Source organism: Entelurus aequoreus, linkage group LG07, assembly GCF_033978785.1.
Source record: "Entelurus aequoreus isolate RoL-2023_Sb linkage group LG07, RoL_Eaeq_v1.1, whole genome shotgun sequence".
NCBI classification, from domain to species: Eukaryota; Metazoa; Chordata; class Actinopteri; order Syngnathiformes; family Syngnathidae; genus Entelurus; species Entelurus aequoreus.
Genome location: NC_084737.1, coordinates 81,635,426 through 81,658,178, shown reverse-complemented (window position 1 = coordinate 81,658,178; position 22,753 = coordinate 81,635,426). Strand labels below are relative to the sequence as shown.

At 43.8% G+C, this 22,753-nt stretch overlaps 1 protein-coding gene across 4 annotated transcripts in view; it reads right to left on the bottom strand.

Annotated features, from left to right (window-relative positions):
• LOC133654319 (IQ motif and SEC7 domain-containing protein 2-like) overlaps positions 1 to 20,521 on the bottom strand; it is a 129,297-nt gene extending 108,776 nt beyond the window's left edge. The window contains exons 1-2 of one of the 4 annotated variants that reach the window (XM_062054625.1): positions 20,391 to 20,521; positions 12,621 to 13,994 (exon numbers count right to left, since the gene is read on the bottom strand). In XM_062054625.1, the coding sequence (XP_061910609.1) occupies positions 12,621 to 13,180 (560 nt within the window). In that variant the 5' untranslated portion in view covers positions 13,181 to 13,994; positions 20,391 to 20,521. The remainder of the gene's footprint in view (positions 1 to 12,620; positions 13,995 to 20,390) is intronic. The other 3 variants (XM_062054623.1, XM_062054622.1, XM_062054626.1) reach the window with 3 other exon arrangements.
• Between the last annotated feature and the right edge of the window lie 2,232 nt (positions 20,522 to 22,753).

The window sequence follows — 22,753 nt, the reverse complement described above, 5'->3', positions numbered from 1 at the left end:
CTGTTGCCTACTATGACATCCACTCAGTCAACTGCAGCACCGCAGGAGGAAATCATCCAGCGCTACTTTAGTCACATCAGGCTTCGCTACACATCTTTAAAAGGTTACTTGGCCAGGATGACTTCATTCAACAAGCACACTCAAATGTTTTCCCATAGTTGGAAAAAACTTCTTTCTTCCATTTGAAACAAGTTGTGCAATTAAAAAAATATATTTTCTAAAAATTTTAAAAAGATTCGTAGGTAAAAAAAAATAATTTTCTGCAAGTAAAAACGTTTTAATTTTTTAGATCAAACAACAATTTGTAAGTAAGTGTAGAAAACTATTTTCTTTAAAGAACGATTTGTAAGTAAAAATTAAAAAAACTCTTCAATTGAAAAAACGATTTGCAAGATAAAAAACCTTTTCTTTAATAAAAAACAATTGTCTACTCACCTCACCTGTCTACTCACCTCACCTGTCTACTCACCTCACCTGTCTACTCACCTCACCTGTCTATTCACCTCACCTGTCTACTCACCTCACCTGTCTACTCACCTCACCTGTCTACTCACCTCACCTGTCTATTCACCTCACCTGTCTACTCACCTCACCTGTCTATTCACCTCACCTGTCTACTCACCTCACCTGTCTACTCACCTCACCTGTCTACTCACCTCACCTGTCTACTCACCTCACCTGTCTATTCACCTCACCTGTCTACTCACCTCACCTGTCTACTCACCTCACCTGTCTACTCACCTCACCTGTCTACTCACCTCACCTGTCTACTCACCTCACCTGTCTACTCACCTCACCTGTCTATTCACCTCACCTGTCTACTCACCTCACCTGTCTACTCACCTCACCTGTCTACTCACCTCACCTGTCTATTCACCTCACCTGTCTACTCACCTCACCTGTCTACTCACCTCACCTGTCTATTCACCTCACCTGTCTACTCACCTCACCTGTCTACTCACCTCACCTGTCTACTCACCTCACCTGTCTACTCACCTCACCTGTCTATTCACCTCACCTGTCTACTCACCTCACCTGTCTACTCACCTCACCTGTCTACTCACCTCACCTGTCTATTCACCTCACCTGTCTACTCACCTCACCTGTCTACTCACCTCACCTGTCTATTCACCTCACCTGTCTACTCACCTCACCTGTCTACTCACCTCACCTGTCTATTCACCTCACCTGTCTTTTTACCTCACCTGTCTATTCACCTCACCTGTCTACTCACCTCACCTGTCTATTTACCTCACCTGTCTACTCATCTCACCTGTCTACTCACCTCACCTGTCTATTCACCTCACCTGTCTACTCACCTCACCTGTCTACTCACCTCACCTGTCTATTCACCTCACCTGTCTCCTCACCTTACCTGTCTACTCACCTCACCTGTCTATTCACCTCACCTGTCTACTCACCTCACCTGTCTACTCACCTCACCTGTGAGGTGAATAAAATGTATTTACACTTGAATCAACTATTTAAATCTTGCTATGTATTAGCATGTTTGTTAGCGTACACTTGCTTGCTATTAGCTTTAGCATCTGCTTACAAATGTTAGCATGAAATGTACCGCTCACACATAAAATGATATCAAGATACATCCTCATACACACGTCATCATAAAATGATATCAAGACATCCTCATGCACACGACATCACTACCAGTGAAAAATGATATCAAGACACATCCTCATACACACGTCATCACTATCAGTGAAAAATGGTATCAACACACATCCTCATACACACGTCATCACTATCAGTGAAAAATGGTATCAACACACATCCTCATACACACGTCATCACTATCAGTGAAAAATGGTATCAACACACATCCTCATACACACGTCATCACTATCAGTGAAAAATGATATCAAGACACATCCTCATGCACACGTCATCACTATCAGTGAAAAATTATATCAAGACACATCCTCATGCACACGTCATCACTATCAGTGAAAAATGATATCAAGACACATCCTCATACACATGTCATCACTATCAGTGAGAAATGATATCAAGACACATCCTCATACACACGTCATCACTATCAGTGAGAAATGATATCAAGACACATCCTCATACACACGTCATCACTATCAGTGAAAAATGATATCAAGACACATCCTCATGCACACGTCATCAGTATCAGTGAAAATTGCCTTCAATAGAACCTTCCATCGTTTGTGTTTCTTGGCGGAAGAAAGCGGGTGTTGCAAAGTAAGGTTGGTTGCATGAAGAAAAGCAGGAAGTGAGTGATCAGTGACACGCTAACAGCCAATCAGGTGACAGTATCAACTATCAAGTTTGGTTGAGTCTTGGCATGAAGTGAGAAGACAAAGTCCACAGTGGCACTTTCTGTTCATGTGTAGCCGCGCTCACCCTTTAGAGCACAGCTGTAGGCTGCAGAGAACACTCAGCTCACCCTTTAGAGCACAGCTGTAAGCTGCAGAGAACACTTAGCTCACCCTTTAGAGCACAGCTGTAAGCTGCAGAGAACACTTCTCAGGTTTACATTATGTTCTTACTTTATTAAGCGGCGTGTCTCAGTTGGTAGAGCGGTGGTGACAGCAACTTGAGGCTTCCAGGTCCGCCATCCTAGTCACTGCCGCTGTGTCCTTGGGCAAGGCACTTTACCCTTGCTTTAAATGTTTACATTGCATTTTTTCCCTGCTCCTTATTTTCGATAGGGCTTTAAAAAGATTGATCATGGACAGATCTAAAACAGGCCGAGTACATGTGGCAGGAATTATTTTGTTTATTTCCTGTTCTATGTTCTATGTTCTACGGTTAGCATCATCTCTTTCTGGTAACAGGGAGGAGGTGAAAAGAGTTCAGGGGCTGCTGAAGACCAAACTCAGGGAGGCCAAGGAGAACTACAGGAGGAAGCTGGAAGGGAAGCTGGAGGACAACAACTTGAAGGCGGTTTGGAGAGGTATGCAGACCACCACCGGCCTCAAACCGTCGGGGGGTAGGGGGTGGACGGAGACAAAGAGAGGGCCAATGAACTAAACCATTTCTTTAACAGGATTGACACAGTGCCCCCCCCCCCCCCCCCGAGACATGCCAGCCCCCTGACAACTTCAGCGAACCATTCACCCCCCCCCTCCCCACAGCCCCCCAACTCCAATAACTACCTCCCCCCACTTAACACCTCACCCTCAGCTTGATGACCTCCCCCCCTCCTCCCCCAACAACCTGAGACCCCCCCCCAGTGTGTCTGTCTGCAGAACAGGTGAATGCAGAGCTAGATAAGCTACAAACAGGCAAGGCCGCAGGTCCTGACGGTGTGAGCCCCAGGGTACTCAAAGCCTGCGCCCCACAGCTGTGTGGTGTGCTACAGCACATCTTCAACATGAGCCTTAGGCTGCAGATGCGTGGTCCCCATCCCCAAGTGCACGCGACCCAGCACGTCCAAGGACTACAGGCCGGTGGCTCTAACCTCTAACCATATCATGAAGACCATGGAGAGGTTGGTCCTGGAACAACTCCGCCCTACAGTCAGGCCCCACCTGGACCCACTCCAATTCGCCTACCAGCCCCGACTGGGAGTGGAGGACGCAGTCATCTACCTGCTGAACCGAGCCCACACCCCCCTAGACAAGCCTGCGAGCAGTGTGAGGGTCATGTTTTTTGACTTCTCCAGTGCTTTCAATACCATACGGCCTGGACTACTGGGTGTGAAGTTGGAGACGATGCAGGTGGAGGCCCCCTTGGTGTCCTGGGTTGTTGATTACCTGACTGACAGACCACAGTACGTGCGACTGCAGGACTGTGTGTCTGACAGGCTGGTCAGCAACACCGGGGCCCCGCAGGGCACAGTCCTCTCCCCCTTCCTCTTCACCATCTACACCACCCATTTCCACGATCAGTCAGAGTCCTGCCACCTTCAGAAGTTTTCTGATGACTCTGCGATAGTGGGGTGTATTGAGGATGGTGATGATGAGGAATACAGGGCACTGGTGGAGGACTTTGTCACATGGTGTGGAAAGAACCACCTCCAGCTTAATGTGATGAAGACCAAGGAGCTGGTTGTGGACCTGGGAAGGAGGAGGAGTACTCTGGCTACCCCTGTTTCCATCAGGGGGGTGGATGTGGACATGGTGGAGGATTATAAATACCTGGGTGTACACATGGACAACAAGCTGAATGGATCAAAACACGCTGAGGCACTCTACAAGAAGGGACACTCTACTTCCTCAGGAGGTTAGGGTCCTTCAACGTCTGCACAAAGATGTTGAAGATGTTCCATGAGTCGGTGGAGGCGGGCGCCTTCTTGTACGCCGTGGCCTGCTGGGGCAGCGGGCTGAGAGCGAGGGACGCAAACAGACTGGACAAGTTGGTAGAGAAGGCCAGTAACGTGGTGGGAGTGGAGCTAGACTCTCTGGAGGTGGTGTCAGAGAGGAGAAGTCTAGCAAAACTCCTAGCCATTATGGACAACACCTCCCACCCACTACACTCACATGATGGACAACACCTCCCAACCACTACACTCACATGATGGACAACACCTCACACCCACTACACTCACATTATGGACAACACCTCCCACCCACTACACTCACATTATGGACAACACCTCCCACCCACTACACTCACATGATGGACAACACCTCCCACCCACTACACTCACATTATGGACAACACCTCACACCCACTACACTCACATTATGGACAACACCTCCCACCCACTACACTCACATTATGGACAACACCTCCCACCCACTACACTCACATTATGGACAACACCTCACACCCACTACACTCACATTATGGACAACACCTCCCACCCACTACACTCACATTATGGACAACACCTCACACCCACTACACTCACATTATGGACAACACCTCCCAACCACTACACTCACATTATGGACAACACCTCCCACCCACTACACTCACATGATGGACAACACCTCACACCCACTACACTCACATGATGGACAACACCTCACACCCACTACACTCACATTATGGACAACACCTCCCACCCACTACACTCACATTATGGACAACACCTCCCACCCACTACACTCACATTATGGACAAAACCTCCCACCCACTACACTCACATGATGGACAACACCTCCCACCCACTACACTCACATGATGGACAACACCTCCCACCCACTACACTCACATGATGGACAACACCTCCCACCCACTACACTCACATGATGGACAACACCTCACACCCACTACACTCACATTATGGACAACACCTCCCACCCACTACACTCACATGATGGACAACACCTCACACCCACTACACTCACATTATGGACAACACCTCCCACCCACTACACTCACATTATGGACAAAACCTCCCACCCACTACACTCACATGATGGACAACACCTCACACCCACTACACTCACATTATGGACAACACCTCCCACCCACTACACTCACATTATGGACAAAACCTCCCACCCACTACACTCACATTATGGACAACACCTCCCACCCACTACACTCACATTATGGACAACACCTCACACCCACTACACTCACATTATGGACAACACCTCCCACCCACTACACTCACATGATGGACAACACCTCACACCCACTACACTCACATTATGGACAACACCTCCCACCCACTACACTCACATTATGGACAAAACCTCCCACCCACTACACTCACATGATGGACAACACCTCACACCCACTACACTCACATTATGGACAACACCTCCCACCCACTACACTCACATTATGGACAAAACCTCCCACCCACTACACTCACATTATGGACAACACCTCCCACCCACTACACTCACATTATGGACAACACCTCCCACCCACTACACTCACATTATGGACAAAACCTCCCACCCACTACACTCACATTATGGACAACACCTCCCACCCACTACACTCACATTATGGACAAAACCTCCCACCCACTACACTCACATGATGGACAACACCTCCTCCCACCCACTACACTCACATGATGGACAACACCTCCCACCCACTACACTCACATTATGGACAAAACCTCCCACCCACTACACTCACATGATGGACAACACCTCCTCCCACCCACTACACTCACATTATGGACAACACCTCCCACCCACTACACTCACATTATGGACAAAACCTCCCACCCACTACACTCACATGATGGACAACACCTCCCACCCACTACACTCACATGATGGACAACACCTCCCACCCACTACACTCACATGATGGACAACACCTCCCACCCACTACACTCACATGATGGACAACACCTCACACCCACTACACTCACATTATGGACAACACCTCCCACCCACTACACTCACATGATGGACAACACCTCACACCCACTACACTCACATTATGGACAACACCTCCCACCCACTACACTCACATTATGGACAAAACCTCCCACCCACTACACTCACATGATGGACAACACCTCACACCCACTACACTCACATTATGGACAACACCTCCCACCCACTACACTCACATTATGGACAAAACCTCCCACCCACTACACTCACATTATGGACAACACCTCCCACCCACTACACTCACATTATGGACAACACCTCCCACCCACTACACTCACATTATGGACAAAACCTCCCACCCACTACACTCACATTATGGACAACACCTCCCACCCACTACACTCACATTATGGACAAAACCTCCCACCCACTACACTCACATGATGGACAACACCTCCTCCCACCCACTACACTCACATGATGGACAACACCTCCCACCCACTACACTCACATGATGGACAACACCTCCCACCCACTACACTCACATGATGGACAACACCTCCCACCCACTACACTCACATGATGGACAACACCTCCCACCCACTACACTCACATGATGGACAACACCTCCCACCCACTACACTCACATGATGGACAACACCTCCCACCCACTACACTCACATGATGGACAACACCTCCCACCCACTACACTCACATGATGGACAACACCTCCCACCCACTACACTCACATGATGGACAACACCTCCTCCCACCCACTACACTCACATGATGGACAACACCTCCCACCCACTACACTCACATGATGGACAACACCTCCCACCCACTACACTCACATGATGGACAACACCTCCCACCCACTACACTCACATGATGGACAACACCTCCCACCCACTACACTCACATGATGGACAACACCTCCCACCCACTACACTCACATGATGGACAACACCTCCCACCCACTACACTCACATGATGGACAACACCTCCTCCCACCCACTACACTCACATGATGGACAAAACCTCCCACCCACTACACTCACATGATGGACAACACCTCACACCCACTACACTCACATTATGGACAACACCTCCCACCCACTACACTCACATTATGGACAAAACCTCCCACCCACTACACTCACATTATGGACAACACCTCCCACCCACTACACTCACATTATGGACAACACCTCCCACCCACTACACTCACATTATGGACAAAACCTCCCACCCACTACACTCACATTATGGACAACACCTCCCACCCACTACACTCACATTATGGACAAAACCTCCCACCCACTACACTCACATGATGGACAACACCTCCTCCCACCCACTACACTCACATGATGGACAACACCTCCCACCCACTACACTCACATGATGGACAACACCTCCCACCCACTACACTCACATGATGGACAACACCTCCCACCCACTACACTCACATGATGGACAACACCTCCCACCCACTACACTCACATGATGGACAACACCTCCCACCCACTACACTCACATGATGGACAACACCTCCCACCCACTACACTCACATGATGGACAACACCTCCCACCCACTACACTCACATGATGGACAACACCTCCCACCCACTACACTCACATGATGGACAACACCTCCTCCCACCCACTACACTCACATGATGGACAACACCTCCCACCCACTACACTCACATGATGGACAACACCTCCCACCCACTACACTCACATGATGGACAACACCTCCCACCCACTACACTCACATGATGGACAACACCTCCCACCCACTACACTCACATGATGGACAACACCTCCCACCCACTACACTCACATGATGGACAACACCTCCCACCCACTACACTCACATGATGGACAACACCTCCCACCCACTACACTCACATGATGGACAACACCTCCTCCCACCCACTACACTCACATGATGGACAAAACCTCCCACCCACTACACTCACATGATGGACAACACCTCACACCCACTACACTCACATTATGGACAAAACCTCCCACCCACTACACTCACATGATGGACAACACCTCCCACCCACTACACTCACATGATGGACAACACCTCCCACCCACTACACTCACATGATGGACAACACCTCACACCCACTACACTCTCATGATGGACAACACCTCCCACCCACTACACTCACATGATGGACAACACCTCCCACCCACTACACTCACATTATGGACAACACCTCCCACCCACTACACTCACATGATGGACAACACCTCCCACCCACTACACTCACATGATGGACAACACCTCCCACCCACTACACTCACATGATGGACAACACCTCCCACCCACTACACTCACATGATGGACAACACCTCCCACCCACTACACTCGGACCTTGCGGGGAGAATGAACACGTTCAGTGGAAGGCTCAGTAGACATCATATACAACCATAAGGCCTGATTGAGAGATATAAGTAGACATCATATACAACCATAAGGCCTGATTGAGAGATATAAGTAGACATCATATACAACCATAAGGCCTGATTGAGAGATATAAGTAGACATCATATCATATAAGTAGACATCCCCCCCATTAAAATGTGTTAAAAATAAACACACCTTATACATAGATAAATATATATAATATGACGTTTATTAAAGCTATACATCAATAAATATGTATAATATGTCATTTATCAAAGTTATACATCAATAAATATGTATAATATGTCATTTATTAAAGTTATACATCAATAAATATGTATAATATGTCATTTATTAAAGTTATACATCAATAAATATATATAATATGACGTTTATTAAAGTTATACATGAATAAATATATATAATATGTCATTTATTAAAGTTATACATCAATAAATATATATAATATGACATTTATTAAACATTTTATATTCACAATCAATACTTTTAATAACATTGGATGTACTACATTCCTGCATATAACTATGATGTACTACATTCCTGCATACAACTATGATGTACTACATTCATGCATACAACTATGATGTACTACATTCCTGCATATAACTATGATGTACTACATTCCTGCATACAACTATGATGTACTACATTCATGCATACAACTATGATGTACTACATTCCTGCATATAACTATGATGTACTACATTCCTGCATACAACTGTGATGTACTACATTCCTGCATATAACTATGATGTACTACATTCATGCATACAACTATGATGTACTACATTCTTCCATACAACTATGATGTACTACATTCCTGCATACAACTATGATGTACTACATTCCTGCATACAACTATGATGTACTACATTCCTACATACAACTATGATGTACTACATTCCTGCATATAAGTATGATGTACTACATTCCTGCATATAACTATGATGTACTACATTCTTCCATACAACTATGATGTACTACATTCCTGCATACAACTATGATGTACTACATTCCTGCATACAACTATGATGTACTACATTCCTACATACAACTATGATGTACTACATTCCTGCATACAACTATGATGTACTACATTCCTGCATACAACTATGATGTACTACATTCCTACATACAACTATGATGTACTACATTCCTGCATATAACTATGATGTACTACATTCTTCCATACAACTATGATGTACTACATTCCTGCATACAACTATGATGTACTACATTCCTGCATATAACTATGATGTACTACATTCTTCCATACAACTATGATGTACTACATTCCTACATACAACTATGATGTACTACATTCCTGCATATAACTATGATGTACTACATTCCTGCATACAACTATGATGTACTACATTCCTGCATATAACTATGATGTACTACATTCTTCCATACAACTATGATGTACTACATTCCTGCATATAACTATGATGTACTACATTCTTCCATACAACTATGATGTACTACATTCCTGCATACAACTATGATGTACTACATTCCTGCATACAACTATGATGTACTACCTTCTTCCATACAACTATGATGTACTACATTCTTCCATACAACTATGATGTACCACATTCCTGCATACAACTATGATGTACTACATTCTTCCATACAACTATGATGTACTAGATTCCTGCATACAACTATGATGTACTACATTCCTGCATACAACTATGATGTACTACCTTCTTCCATACAACAATGATGTACTACATTCTTCCATACAACTATGATGTACTACATTCCTGCATACAACTATGATGTACTACATTCCTGCATACAACTATGATGTACTACCTTCTTCCATACAACTATGATGTACTACATTCTTCCATACAACTATGATGTACTACATTCCTGCATACAACTATGATGTACTCCATTCCTGCATACAACTATGATGTACTACCTTCTTCCATACAACTATGATGTACTACATTCTTCCATACAACTATGATGTACTACATTCTTCCATACAACTATGATGTACTACATTCCTGCATACAACTATGATGTACTACATTCCTGCATATAACTATGATGTACTACATTCCTGCATATAACTATGATGTACTACATTCTTCCATACAACTATGATGTACTACATTCCTGCATACAACTATGATGTACTACATTCCTGCATATAACTATGATGTACTACATTCTTCCATACAACTATGATGTACTACATTCCTACATACAACTATGATGTACTACATTCCTGCATATAACTATGATGTACTACATTCTTCCATACAACTATGATGTACTACATTCCTGCATACAACTATGATGTACTACATTCCTGCATATAACTATGATGTACTACATTCTTCCATACAACTATGATGTACTACATTCCTGCATATAACTATGATGTACTACATTCTTCCATACAACTATGATGTACTACATTCCTGCATATAACTATGATGTACTACATTCCTGCATACAACTATGATGTACTACCTTCTTCCATACAACTATGATGTACTACATTCTTCCATACAACTATGATGTACTACATTCCTGCATACAACTATGATGTACTACATTCTTCCATACAACTATGATGTACTACATTCTTCCATACAACTATGATGTACTACATTCTTCCATACAACTATGATGTACTACATTCCTGCATACAACTATGATGTACTACCTTCTTCCATACAACTATGATGTACTACATTCCTGCATACAACTATGATGTACTACATTCTTCCATACAACTATGATGTACTACATTCTTCCATACAACTATGATGTACTACATTCCTGCATATAAGTATGATGTACTACATTCCTGCATATAACTATGATGTACTACATTCTTCCATACAACTATGATGTACTACATTCCTGCATACAACTATGATGTACTACATTCCTGCATACAACTATGATGTACTACCTTCTTCCATACAACTATGATGTACTACATTCCTGCATACAACTATGATGTACTACCTTCTTCCATACAACTATGATGTACTACATTCCTGCATACAACTATGATGTACTACATTCCTGCATACAACTATGATGTACTACATTCTTCCATACAACTATGATGTACTACATTCCTGCATACAACTATGATGTACTACATTCCTGCATACAACTATGATTTACTATATTCATGCATACAACTATGATGTACTACATTCCTGCATACAACTATGATGTACTACATTCTTCCATACAACTATGATGTACTACATTCCTGCATACAACTATGATGTACTACATTCCTCCATGGATCTCGTGTGAGAGGAAGAGAGAGGGTCAATCATCTTACAATGCAGTCTGCTGAAAATAATGGAAAGTCTACTGAGGCTGTGTTGGAAGTGGCATAAAAGAATGTACTGCCATCTGGCGACTAAAGTAGATTTGTCACGTTTCATGTGTCGGGTAAAGCGTGACTGTGGCATCCCAATATTGAGAAGAAGTTGGACTTGGCTTCTCTCCACGCACGTCTCAATGACTCATCACGCTGGCTTTCTCCAGGGGGTGGGGCTACGGTTGCCTGGCAACAAACGTGGCCAGGGGCTTGGCACGGGACAAGGTCCGCCTCCTGACAGAGCGTGTTGCCAGGCAACCCAGTGGAAAATGCGCTCGACTGAATTCCGCCAAAATAAGAGCGACGGAGTGAGGCCGTGGTTGCCATGGTTACCATTGCGGCCCCGGCACGAGTCGGCGTTTGTCCCAACAATTCTCCCCCTCCCCCTCCCCCTCCCCCGCTATGTGGCTGCACGCCAGCTGTGCGAGCCAAGGACAACATGGAGGAGGAGCAACACCCTGGCTGTCAGTTAGCATGTTAGCATCAGAGAACAAAGTAGCGAACTCGTGGCACTTTGGCGCGCAGGAAAAGGGGAGTGGTCACTTACGTCTTGTGGAGGTGGAGGGTGTGCGCGTGGTGGTTGTTGGCGGAGTTGCTTTTGTGCAGGCGCTCCAGCCGCTCCTTCTCCTTCTCCACGAAGTTGGTGTTAGTTCCGGTGCTGGTGGATGGCACTCGCCGCAGGCGGCTGTGTCCCCGGGCAGGGTTGGGGGGAGGCGGCGGAGCAATCTGCGTGGGTATGGCGGCGTCGTTGGTGCTGTTGTAGGCGCCGTGGTGGTGGCTGTGGTAGAGCGGGATGGAGGACGGCGGCTTGGGCGGGACTTGGCTGTTGTGGTGGTGGTTCTTGGCGGGGGCCAAGGAGAACGGGGCCGGAGGCGGCGGCGGCGGAGGGGGTGGCAGAGGGGGTTCCGGAGGGGGCGCGGCGGCTTGGCGGTCCAAGCGCAAGTCCTTGTTCTCTTGGCTGAGCCGGTCCAGCTGGACCTCCAGCTCATCGATCCGCCGCCGCTGCGTTTCCAGAAGCTTCTGCTGGCTTTCGATGATGTTGTTGAGTTCCAGGAGGTACTCCACTGCCCGGTTGGGGCTTTCAGGGCTGCCCTGATTAGCATCCATGGCTAATGCTAACTTAGCTCAGGCTAAAAAGAAAAAAAGTCAGACAGAGATGCCTTGTAGTCCACACCCTGAGGACATCTACACCACTACACAACTACCACCTAACCTCCACCCTCCCCCCCACCGGCACAAAGTGGGGGGGAGAGGACTTCTTCTTCAAGTTCTGCTGTGGAGCTCAAGATGGATCCCGCGCTCGCTGACGCCCATCAGAAGGCGGGACGCAGTGGTGGACCATCAGCTGCCGGAGTCAGGAGGTCCTCAGAGCCATGATGGAGGACAAGAGGACAAAATCTACTCGCTCCCAGAAAGAGGTGTCCAATCAGAGGGTCAGCGCTATCCTCTCCCTGAAATCCATGCGGGGTCACACCTGGCTGAGGACCAGAGGAGAGGAGAACCTGAGCTGAGGAGCAGCTGGCATGGTCCAAGTCTAGACCTGCCACACCTTCAGCTGGACACGCTAGCAGCTGGGAAGTGGTCTTCAGGCATGGCCGCCCAGGAGAGATGAGGAGGAGAGATGGGAGTCTTGTAGTCCACGACTTCACCTGCAGGACCAGGACCAGGACCAGATGGGAGTCTTGTGGTCCACGACTTCCCTGCAGGACCAGGACCAGGTCCAGATGGGAGTCTTGTGGTCCACGACTTCACCTGCAGGACCAGGACCAGGTCCAGATGGGAGTCTTGTGGTCCACGACTTCACCTGCAGGACCAGGACCAGGTCCAGATGGGAGTCTTGTGGTCCACGACTTCACCTGCAGGACCAGGACCAGGACCAGGCCACATCCTTGGCAGATCTTGATGGCACTTCTGGATCCTTCTTGGTGGTTCCATGGAAGAGAGGAGAAGACAACCGGACATGAGGACAACAAACTTCTTCCACCACTCGAAAATATTTGTATCTTTCTGTCCTTCGCCTGTACGGCCAGCAGCTACTGGCTAACACAGCTAGCAGCTACTGGCTAATACTGCTAGCAGCTACCGGCCAAAACTGCTAGCAGCTAATAGCTAAGACTGCTAGCAGCTACTGACCAACACTGCTAGCAGCTACTGGCTAACACTGCTAGCAGCTACTGGCTAACACTGCTAGCAGCTACTGGCCAATACTGCTAGCAGCTATTGGCTGACAATGCTAGCAGCTACGGGCTAACACTGCTAGCAGCTACTGGCTAACACTGCTAGCAGTTATTGGCTGACAATGCTAGCAGCTACAGGCTAAAACTGCTAGCAGCTACTGGATAACACTGCTAGCAGCTACTGGCTAACACTGCTAGCAGCTATTGGTGCCATGATGTGTACAGGGGGCGTTGGGGCAATAGTGTATATCTTGACACATATATACACGCATACTGTATATACACATATACACACATATATACACACATATATACACACATACTGTATATACACATATACACACATATATACATACATATATACACACATATATACATATATACACACATACTGTATATACACATATTCACATATATACATATATACACACATACTGTATATACACATATACACATATATACATATATACACACATATATACATACATATATACACACATATGTACATATATACACACATACTGTATATACACATTTACACGCATATATACATATATATATACACACATATACACATATACATATATACACATTTACACACATATACATACATACAAACATATATACATACATACACACATATATATATACATACACACATATATACATATATATATATATATATATATATATATATATATATATATACACACATATATATATACATATATACACATATATACACGTATACACACATACACACATATATATACATACATATATACACATATACACACATATACATACATACACACATATATACACATATACACACATATACATACATACACACATATATATACATACATATATACATACATACACACATATACATATATACACATATACACCCATATACAGACATACACACAAATACATATATACACATATACATACATACACACATACAGGTATATACATACAAACCCCGTTTCCATATGAGTTGGGAAATGGTGTTAGATGTAAATATAAACAGAATACAATGATTTGCAAATCCTTTTCAAGCCATATTCAGTTGAATATGCTACAAAGACAACATATTTCATGTTCAAACTCATAAACTTTTTTTTTTTGCAAATAATCATTAACTTTATAATTTGATGGCAGCAACACGTGACAAAGAAGTTGTGAAAGGTGGCAATAAATACTGATAAAGTTGAGGAATGCTCATCAAACACTTATTTGGAACATCCCACAGGTGAACAGGCTAATTGGGAACAGGTGGGTGCCATGATTGGGTATAAAAGTAGATTCCATGAAATGCTCAGTCATTCACAAACAAGGATGGGGCGAGGGTCACCACTTTGTCAACAAATGCCTGAGCAAATTGTTGAACAGTTTAAGAACAACCTTTCTCAAGCAGCTATTGCAAGGAATTTAGGGATTTCACCATCTACGCTCCGTAATATCATCAAAGGGTTCAGAGAATGTGGAGAAATCACTGCAGGTAAGCAGCTAAGCCCGTGACCTTCCATCCCTCAGGCTGTACTGCATCAACAAGTGTGTGTAAAGGATATCACCACATGGGCTCAGGAGCACTTCAGAAACCCACTGTCAGTAACTGCAGTTGGTCGCTACATCTGTAAGTGCAAGTTAAAACTCTCCCATGCAAGGCGAAAACCGTTTATCAACAACACCCAGAAACGCCGTCGGCTTCGCTGGGCCTGAGCTCATCTAAGATGGACTGATACAAAGTGGAAAAGTGTTCTGTGGTCTGACGAGTCCACATTTCAAATTGTTTTTGGAAACTGTGGACGTCCTCCGGACCAAAGAGGAAAATAACCATCCGGACTGTTCTAGGGTGAAAGTGTAAAAGGCAGCATGTGTGATGGTATGGGGGTGTATTAGTGTGTGATGGTATGGGGGTGTATTAGTGGTCAAGACATGTTCTAGGGTGAAAGTGTAAAAGGCAGCATGTGTGATGGTATGGGGGTGTATTAGTGGTCAAGACATGGGTAACTTACACATCTGTGAAGGCACCATTAATGCTGAAAGGTACATACAGCTTTTGGAGCAACATATGTTGCCATCCAAGCAACGTTACCATGGACGCCCCTGCTTATTTCAGCAAGACAATGCCAAGCCACATGTTACATCAACGTGGCTTCATAGTAAAAGAGTGCGGGTACTAGACTGGCCTGCCTGTAGTCCAGACCTGTCTCCCATTGAAAATGTGTGGCGCATTATGAAGCCTAAAATAGCACAAGGGAGACCCCCGGACTGTTGATGACTTAAAGGCCTACTGTAAGCCACTACTAGCGACCACGCAGTCTGATAGTTTATATATCAATGATGAAATCTTAACATTGCAACACATGCCAATACGGCCGGGTTAGATCAGTAAAGTGACATTTTAAATTTCCCGCGAAATATCCTGCTGAAAACGTCTCGGTGTGATGACGTTTGCGCGTGACGTCACGGATTGTAGCGGACATTTTGGGCCAGCTATTAAGTCGTCTGTTTTCATCTCAAAATTCCACAGTATTCCGGACATCTGTGTTGGTGAATCTTTTGCAATTTGTTTAATAAACAATGGAGACAGCAAAGAAGAAAGCTGTAGGTGGGAAGCGGTGTATTAGCGGCCGGCTGCAGCAACACAAACACGTAGCCGGTGTTTCATTGTTTACATTCCCGAAAGATGACAGTCAAGCTTTACCATTGGCCTGTGGAGAACTGGGACAACAGAGACTCTTACCAGGAGGACTTTGAGTTGGATACGCGCTACCGTGAGTACGCAGCTGCGGCTTCCAAACATTTGATCGCTTGCCCGTACGTGCGTGCCGCTATGTGCACGTCACGTACGTAACTTTGGGGAAATATATGTGCTGTAGGAACTTTGCGGAGGTGAACGGTACTTTGGACTGTGGGATTGAGTGTGTTGTGCGGGTGTTGGAGTTGTATTGGCGGGTTATATGGACGGGAGGGGGGAGGTGTTTGTTATGCGGGATTAATATGTGGCATATTAAATATAAGCCTGGTTGTGTTGTGGTTAAAGGCCTACTGAAAGCCACTACTAGCGACCACGCAGTCTGATAGTTTATATATCAATGATGACATCTTAACATTATAACACATGCCAATACGGCCGGGTTAACTTATAAAGTGACATTTTAAATTTGCCGCTAAACTTCCGGTTGGAAACGCCTCTGAGGATGACGTATGCTCGTGACGTAGCCCGGGGAACACGGGTATGCCTTCCACATTGAAGCCAATACGAAATAGCTATTTTCATCTCATTGTGGGTGTATTCTGGACATCTGTGTTGGTGAATCTGTTGCAATTATGTTCATTGCATTATGGAGAAAGAAGCTGAGCAAGCAAAGAAGAAAGTTGTCGGTGCGAAGCGTCTATTTTGCGAGGGAAGTCAGCAGCAACACGTACACAGCCGGCGCTTCTTTGTTTACATTCCCGAAAGATGCAGTCAAGATGGAAGAACTCGGATAACAGAGACTCTAACCAGGAGGACTTTTGACTTGGATACACAGACGCCTGTAGAGAACTGGGACAACACAGACTCTTACCAGGATTACTTTGATTTGGATGACAAAGACGCAGACGTGCTACCATGAGTATGCAGCTTTGGCTTCCAAACATTTGATCGCTTGACCGTACGTGCGCGTCACGTACGTAACTTTTTTTTAAATATATAAGCTTTATGAACCTTGGGTTAGGTGAACGGTCTTTTGGGCTGAGTGATTGTGTGTGTTGATCAGGTGTTTGAATTGGATTGGCGTGTTCTATGGAGCTAGGAGCTAGCAGAGGAGCTAGGAGCTAGCATAACAAACACGCAGGTGTTTTTATGCAGGATTAATTTGTGGCATATTAAATATAAGCCTGGTTGTGTTGTGGCTAATAGAGTATATATATGTCTTGTGTTTATTTACTGTTGTAGTCATTCCCAGCTGAATATCAGGTCACCCCCGGCTCTCACAGCATCTTCCCTATCTGAATAGCTTCAACTCCCCACTAGTCCTTCACTTGCACTTTACTCATCCACAAATCTTTCATCCTCGCTCAAATTAATGGGGAAATTGTCGCTTTCTCAGTCCGAATCTCTCTCACTTCATGCGGCCATCATTGTAAACAATAGGGAACTTTGCGTATATGTTCAACTGACTACGTCACGCTACTTCCGGTAGGGGCAAGCCTTTTTTTTATCAGATACCAAAAGTTGCAATCTTTATTGTCGTTGTTCTATACTAAATCCTTTCAGCAAAAATATGGCAATATCGCGAAATGATCAAGTATGACACATAGAATAGATCTGCTATCCCCGTTTAAATAAAAAAAAATCATTTCAGTAGGCCTTTAATAGAGTATATATATGTCTTGTGTTCATTTACTGTTGTAGTCATTCCCAGCTGAATATCAGGTCACCCCCGCCTCTCACAGCATCTTCCCTATCTGAATCGCTTCCACTGCCCTCTAATCCTTCACTCTCACTTTCCTCATCCACAAATCTTTCATCCTCGCTCAAATTAATGGGGAAATTGTTGCTTTCTCGGTCCGAATCGCTCTCGCTGCTGGTGGCCATGACTGTAAACAATGTGCAGATGTGAGGAGCTCCACAACCGGTGACGTCACGCTACTTCCGCTACAGGCAAGGATTTTTTATCAGCCACCAAAAATTGCGAACTTTATCGTCGATGTTCTCTACTAAATCCTTTCAGCAAAAATATGGAAATATCACAAAATGATCAAGTATGACACATAGAATGGATCTGCTATCCCCGTTTAAATAAGAAAATCTCATTTCAGTAGGCCTTTAAGCTGTACGTCAAGCAAGAATGGGAAACAATTCCACCTGAGAAGCTTCCAAAATGTGTCTCCTCACTTCCCAAACCTTTACTGAGTGTTGTTAAAAGGAAAGGCCATGTAACACAGTGGTGAACATGCCCTTTCCCAACTACTTTGGCACGTGTTGCAGCCATGAAATTCTACGTTAATGATTATTTGCACAAAAAAAAATACAGTTTATGAGTTTGAACATGAAATATGTTGTCTTTGTAGCATATTCAACTGAATATGGCTTGAAAAGGATTTGCAAATCATTGTATTCCGTTTATATTTACATCTAACACCATTTCCCAACTCATATGGAAACAGGGTTTGTACATACACACATATATACATATATACACACATATGTACATATATACACACATATATACATATATACACACATATATACATATATACACACATATGTACATATATACACGCATATATACATATATACACACATATGTACATATATACACACATATATACATATATACACACATATATACATATATACACGCATATATACATATATACACACATATGTACATATATACACACATATATACATATATACACACATATATACATATATACACGCATATATACATATATACACACATATGTACATATATACACACATATATACATATATACACACATATATACATATATACACACATATATACATATATACACGCATATATACATATATACACACATATGTACATATATACACACATATATACATATATACACACATATATACATATATACACACATATATACATATATACACGCATATATACATATATACACACATATATACATATATACATACATATACTTTAGTGTTAGTCAAGAACTATCTTGAAACATACAGATGAAAAAACTACATTCTGTCCCTAGGAGGGGGTGGGGGGGCGTGAAATATGTGTGTGGGGGGGCGTGAGAGGCAATGGTGTAATAGCATCTTTAGTGTTAGTCAAGAACTATCTTGAAACATGCAGATGAAAAGACTACATTCTGCTCCTTAGGGCGGTCATGATAAATGAGAACCACTCAATAATCTAGTCTTTCCAAATATTCTCACACTTATTTTCAGCTCCGCTCGCTGCACGCTGACTACTCTAAAGTTGACTTATTGTTCCTAGCCAAGATGGCAGCAATTATTGCACATGAAGATGGCAGCGTGCACGTGCGCGTGCACGTGTGGCGCCGCACGCGCTCAGCGCAGCACCCGCAAAATGTCGCATGCAGCTCTGATGAAGAGGAGGAGGATGAAGATGGTTATTGACCATGCTCACGTGCCCACGCTCACGCCCGCTCCTCTTCCTCACTGCTCCTCACCTTCCTCATCCCTCTGCAGTGCGGACCACGCTGAAGAAGACGAGCGTGTCTTCCTCCTCCACCGCTGATGAAGATGAGGAGGAAAAGGGGAGGAGGAAGAGGAGGAGGAGGAGGCACTGACTCCAGACAAGATGCATGCTGGGAAACCACAGCAGGACGCACGCGCATAGATGGAAACACACAGGAGGACCATGCCAGGGCACCAGGGGGCGCTTGTTCTCATTTGATATATCAACAAAGATTTTACACCAGCTAGAAGTAAGAAGACATGTTGGTGAACAAAGATTTTACACCAACTAGAAGTAAGAAGACAAGTTGGTGAACAAAGATTGCACACCAACTAGAAGTAAGAAGACATGTTGGTGAACAAAGATTGTACACCAACTAGAAGTAAGAAGACATGTTGGTGAACAAAGATTGTACACCAACTAGAAGTATGAAGACATGTTGGTGAACAAAGATTGTACACCAACTAGAAGTAAGAAGACATGTTGGTGAACAAAGATTGTACACCAACTAGAAGTAAGAAGACATGTTGGTGAACAAAGATTGTACACCAACTAGAAGTAAGAAGACATGTTGGTGAACAAAGATTGTACACCAACTAGAAGTAAGAAGACATGTTGGTGAACAAAGATTGTACACCAACTAGAAGTAAGAAGACATGTTGGTGAACAAAGATTTTACACCAACTAGAAGTAAGAAGACATGTTGGTGAACAAAGATTGTACACCAACTAGAAGTAAGAAGACATGTTGGTGAACAAAGATTGTACACCAACTAGAAGTAAGAAGACATGTTGGTGAACAAAGATTTTACACCAACTAGAAGTAAGAAGACATGTTGGTGAACAAAGATTGTACACCAACTAGAAGTATGAAGACATGTTGGTGAACAAAGATTGTACACCAACTAGAAGTAAGAAGACATGTTGGTGAACAAAGATTGTACACCAACTAGAAGTAAGAAGACATGTTGGTGAACAAAGATTGTACACCAACTAGAAGTATGAAGACATGTTGGTGAACAAAGATTGTACACCAACTAGAAGTAAGAAGACATGTTGGTGAACAAAGATTGTACACCAACTAGAAGTAAGAAGACATGTTGGTGAACAAAGATTTTACACCAACTAGAAGTAAGAACACATGTTGGTGAACAAAGATTTTACACCAACTAGAAGTAAGAAGACATGTTGGTGAACAAAGATTGTACACCAACTAGAAGTAAGAAGACATGTTGGTGAACAAAGATTGTACACCAACTAGAAGTAAGAAGACATGTTGGTGAAGAAAGATTGTACACCAACTAGAAGTATGAAGACATGTTGGTGAACAAAGATTGTACACCAACTAGAAGTATGAAGACATGTTGGTGAACAAAGATTGTACACCAACTAGAAGTAAGAAGACATGTTGGTGAACAAAGATTGTACACCAACTAGAAGTAAGAAGACATGTTGGTGAACAAAGATTGTACACCAACTAGAAGTAAGAAGACATGTTGGTGAACAAAGATTGTACACCAACTAGAAGTAAGAAGACATGTTGGTGAACAAAGATTGTACACCAACTAGAAGTATGAAGACATGTTGGTGAACAAAGATTGTACACCAACTAGAAGTAAGAAGACATGTTGGTGAACAAAGATTGTACACCAACTAGAAGTATGAAGACATGTTGGTGAACAAAGATTGTACACCAACTAGAAGTATGAAGACATGTTGGTGAACAAAGATTGTACACCAACTAGAAGTAAGAAGACATGTTGGTGAACAAAGATTGTACACCAACTAGAAGTAAGAAGACATGTTGGTGAACAAAGATTGTACACCAACTAGAAGTAAGAAGACATGTTGGTGAACAAAGATTGTACACCAACTAGAAGTAAGAAGACATGTTGGTGAACAAAGATTGTACACCAACTAGAAGTATGAAGACATGTTGGTGAACAAAGATTGTACACCAACTAGAAGTAAGAAGACATGTTGGTGAACAAAGATTGTACACCAACTAGAAGTAAGAAGACATGTTGGTGAACAAAGATTGTACACCAACTAGAAGTAAGAAGACATGTTGGTGAACAAAGATTGTACACCAACTAGAAGTAAGAAGACATGTTGGTGAACAAAGATTGTACACCAACTAGAAGTAAGAAGACATGTTGGTGAACAAAGATTTTACACCAACTAGAAGTAAGAAGACATGTTGGTGAACAAAGATTGTACACCAACTAGAAGTATGAAGACATGTTGGTGAACAAAGATTGTACACCAACTAGAAGTAAGAAGACATGTTGGTGAACAAAGATT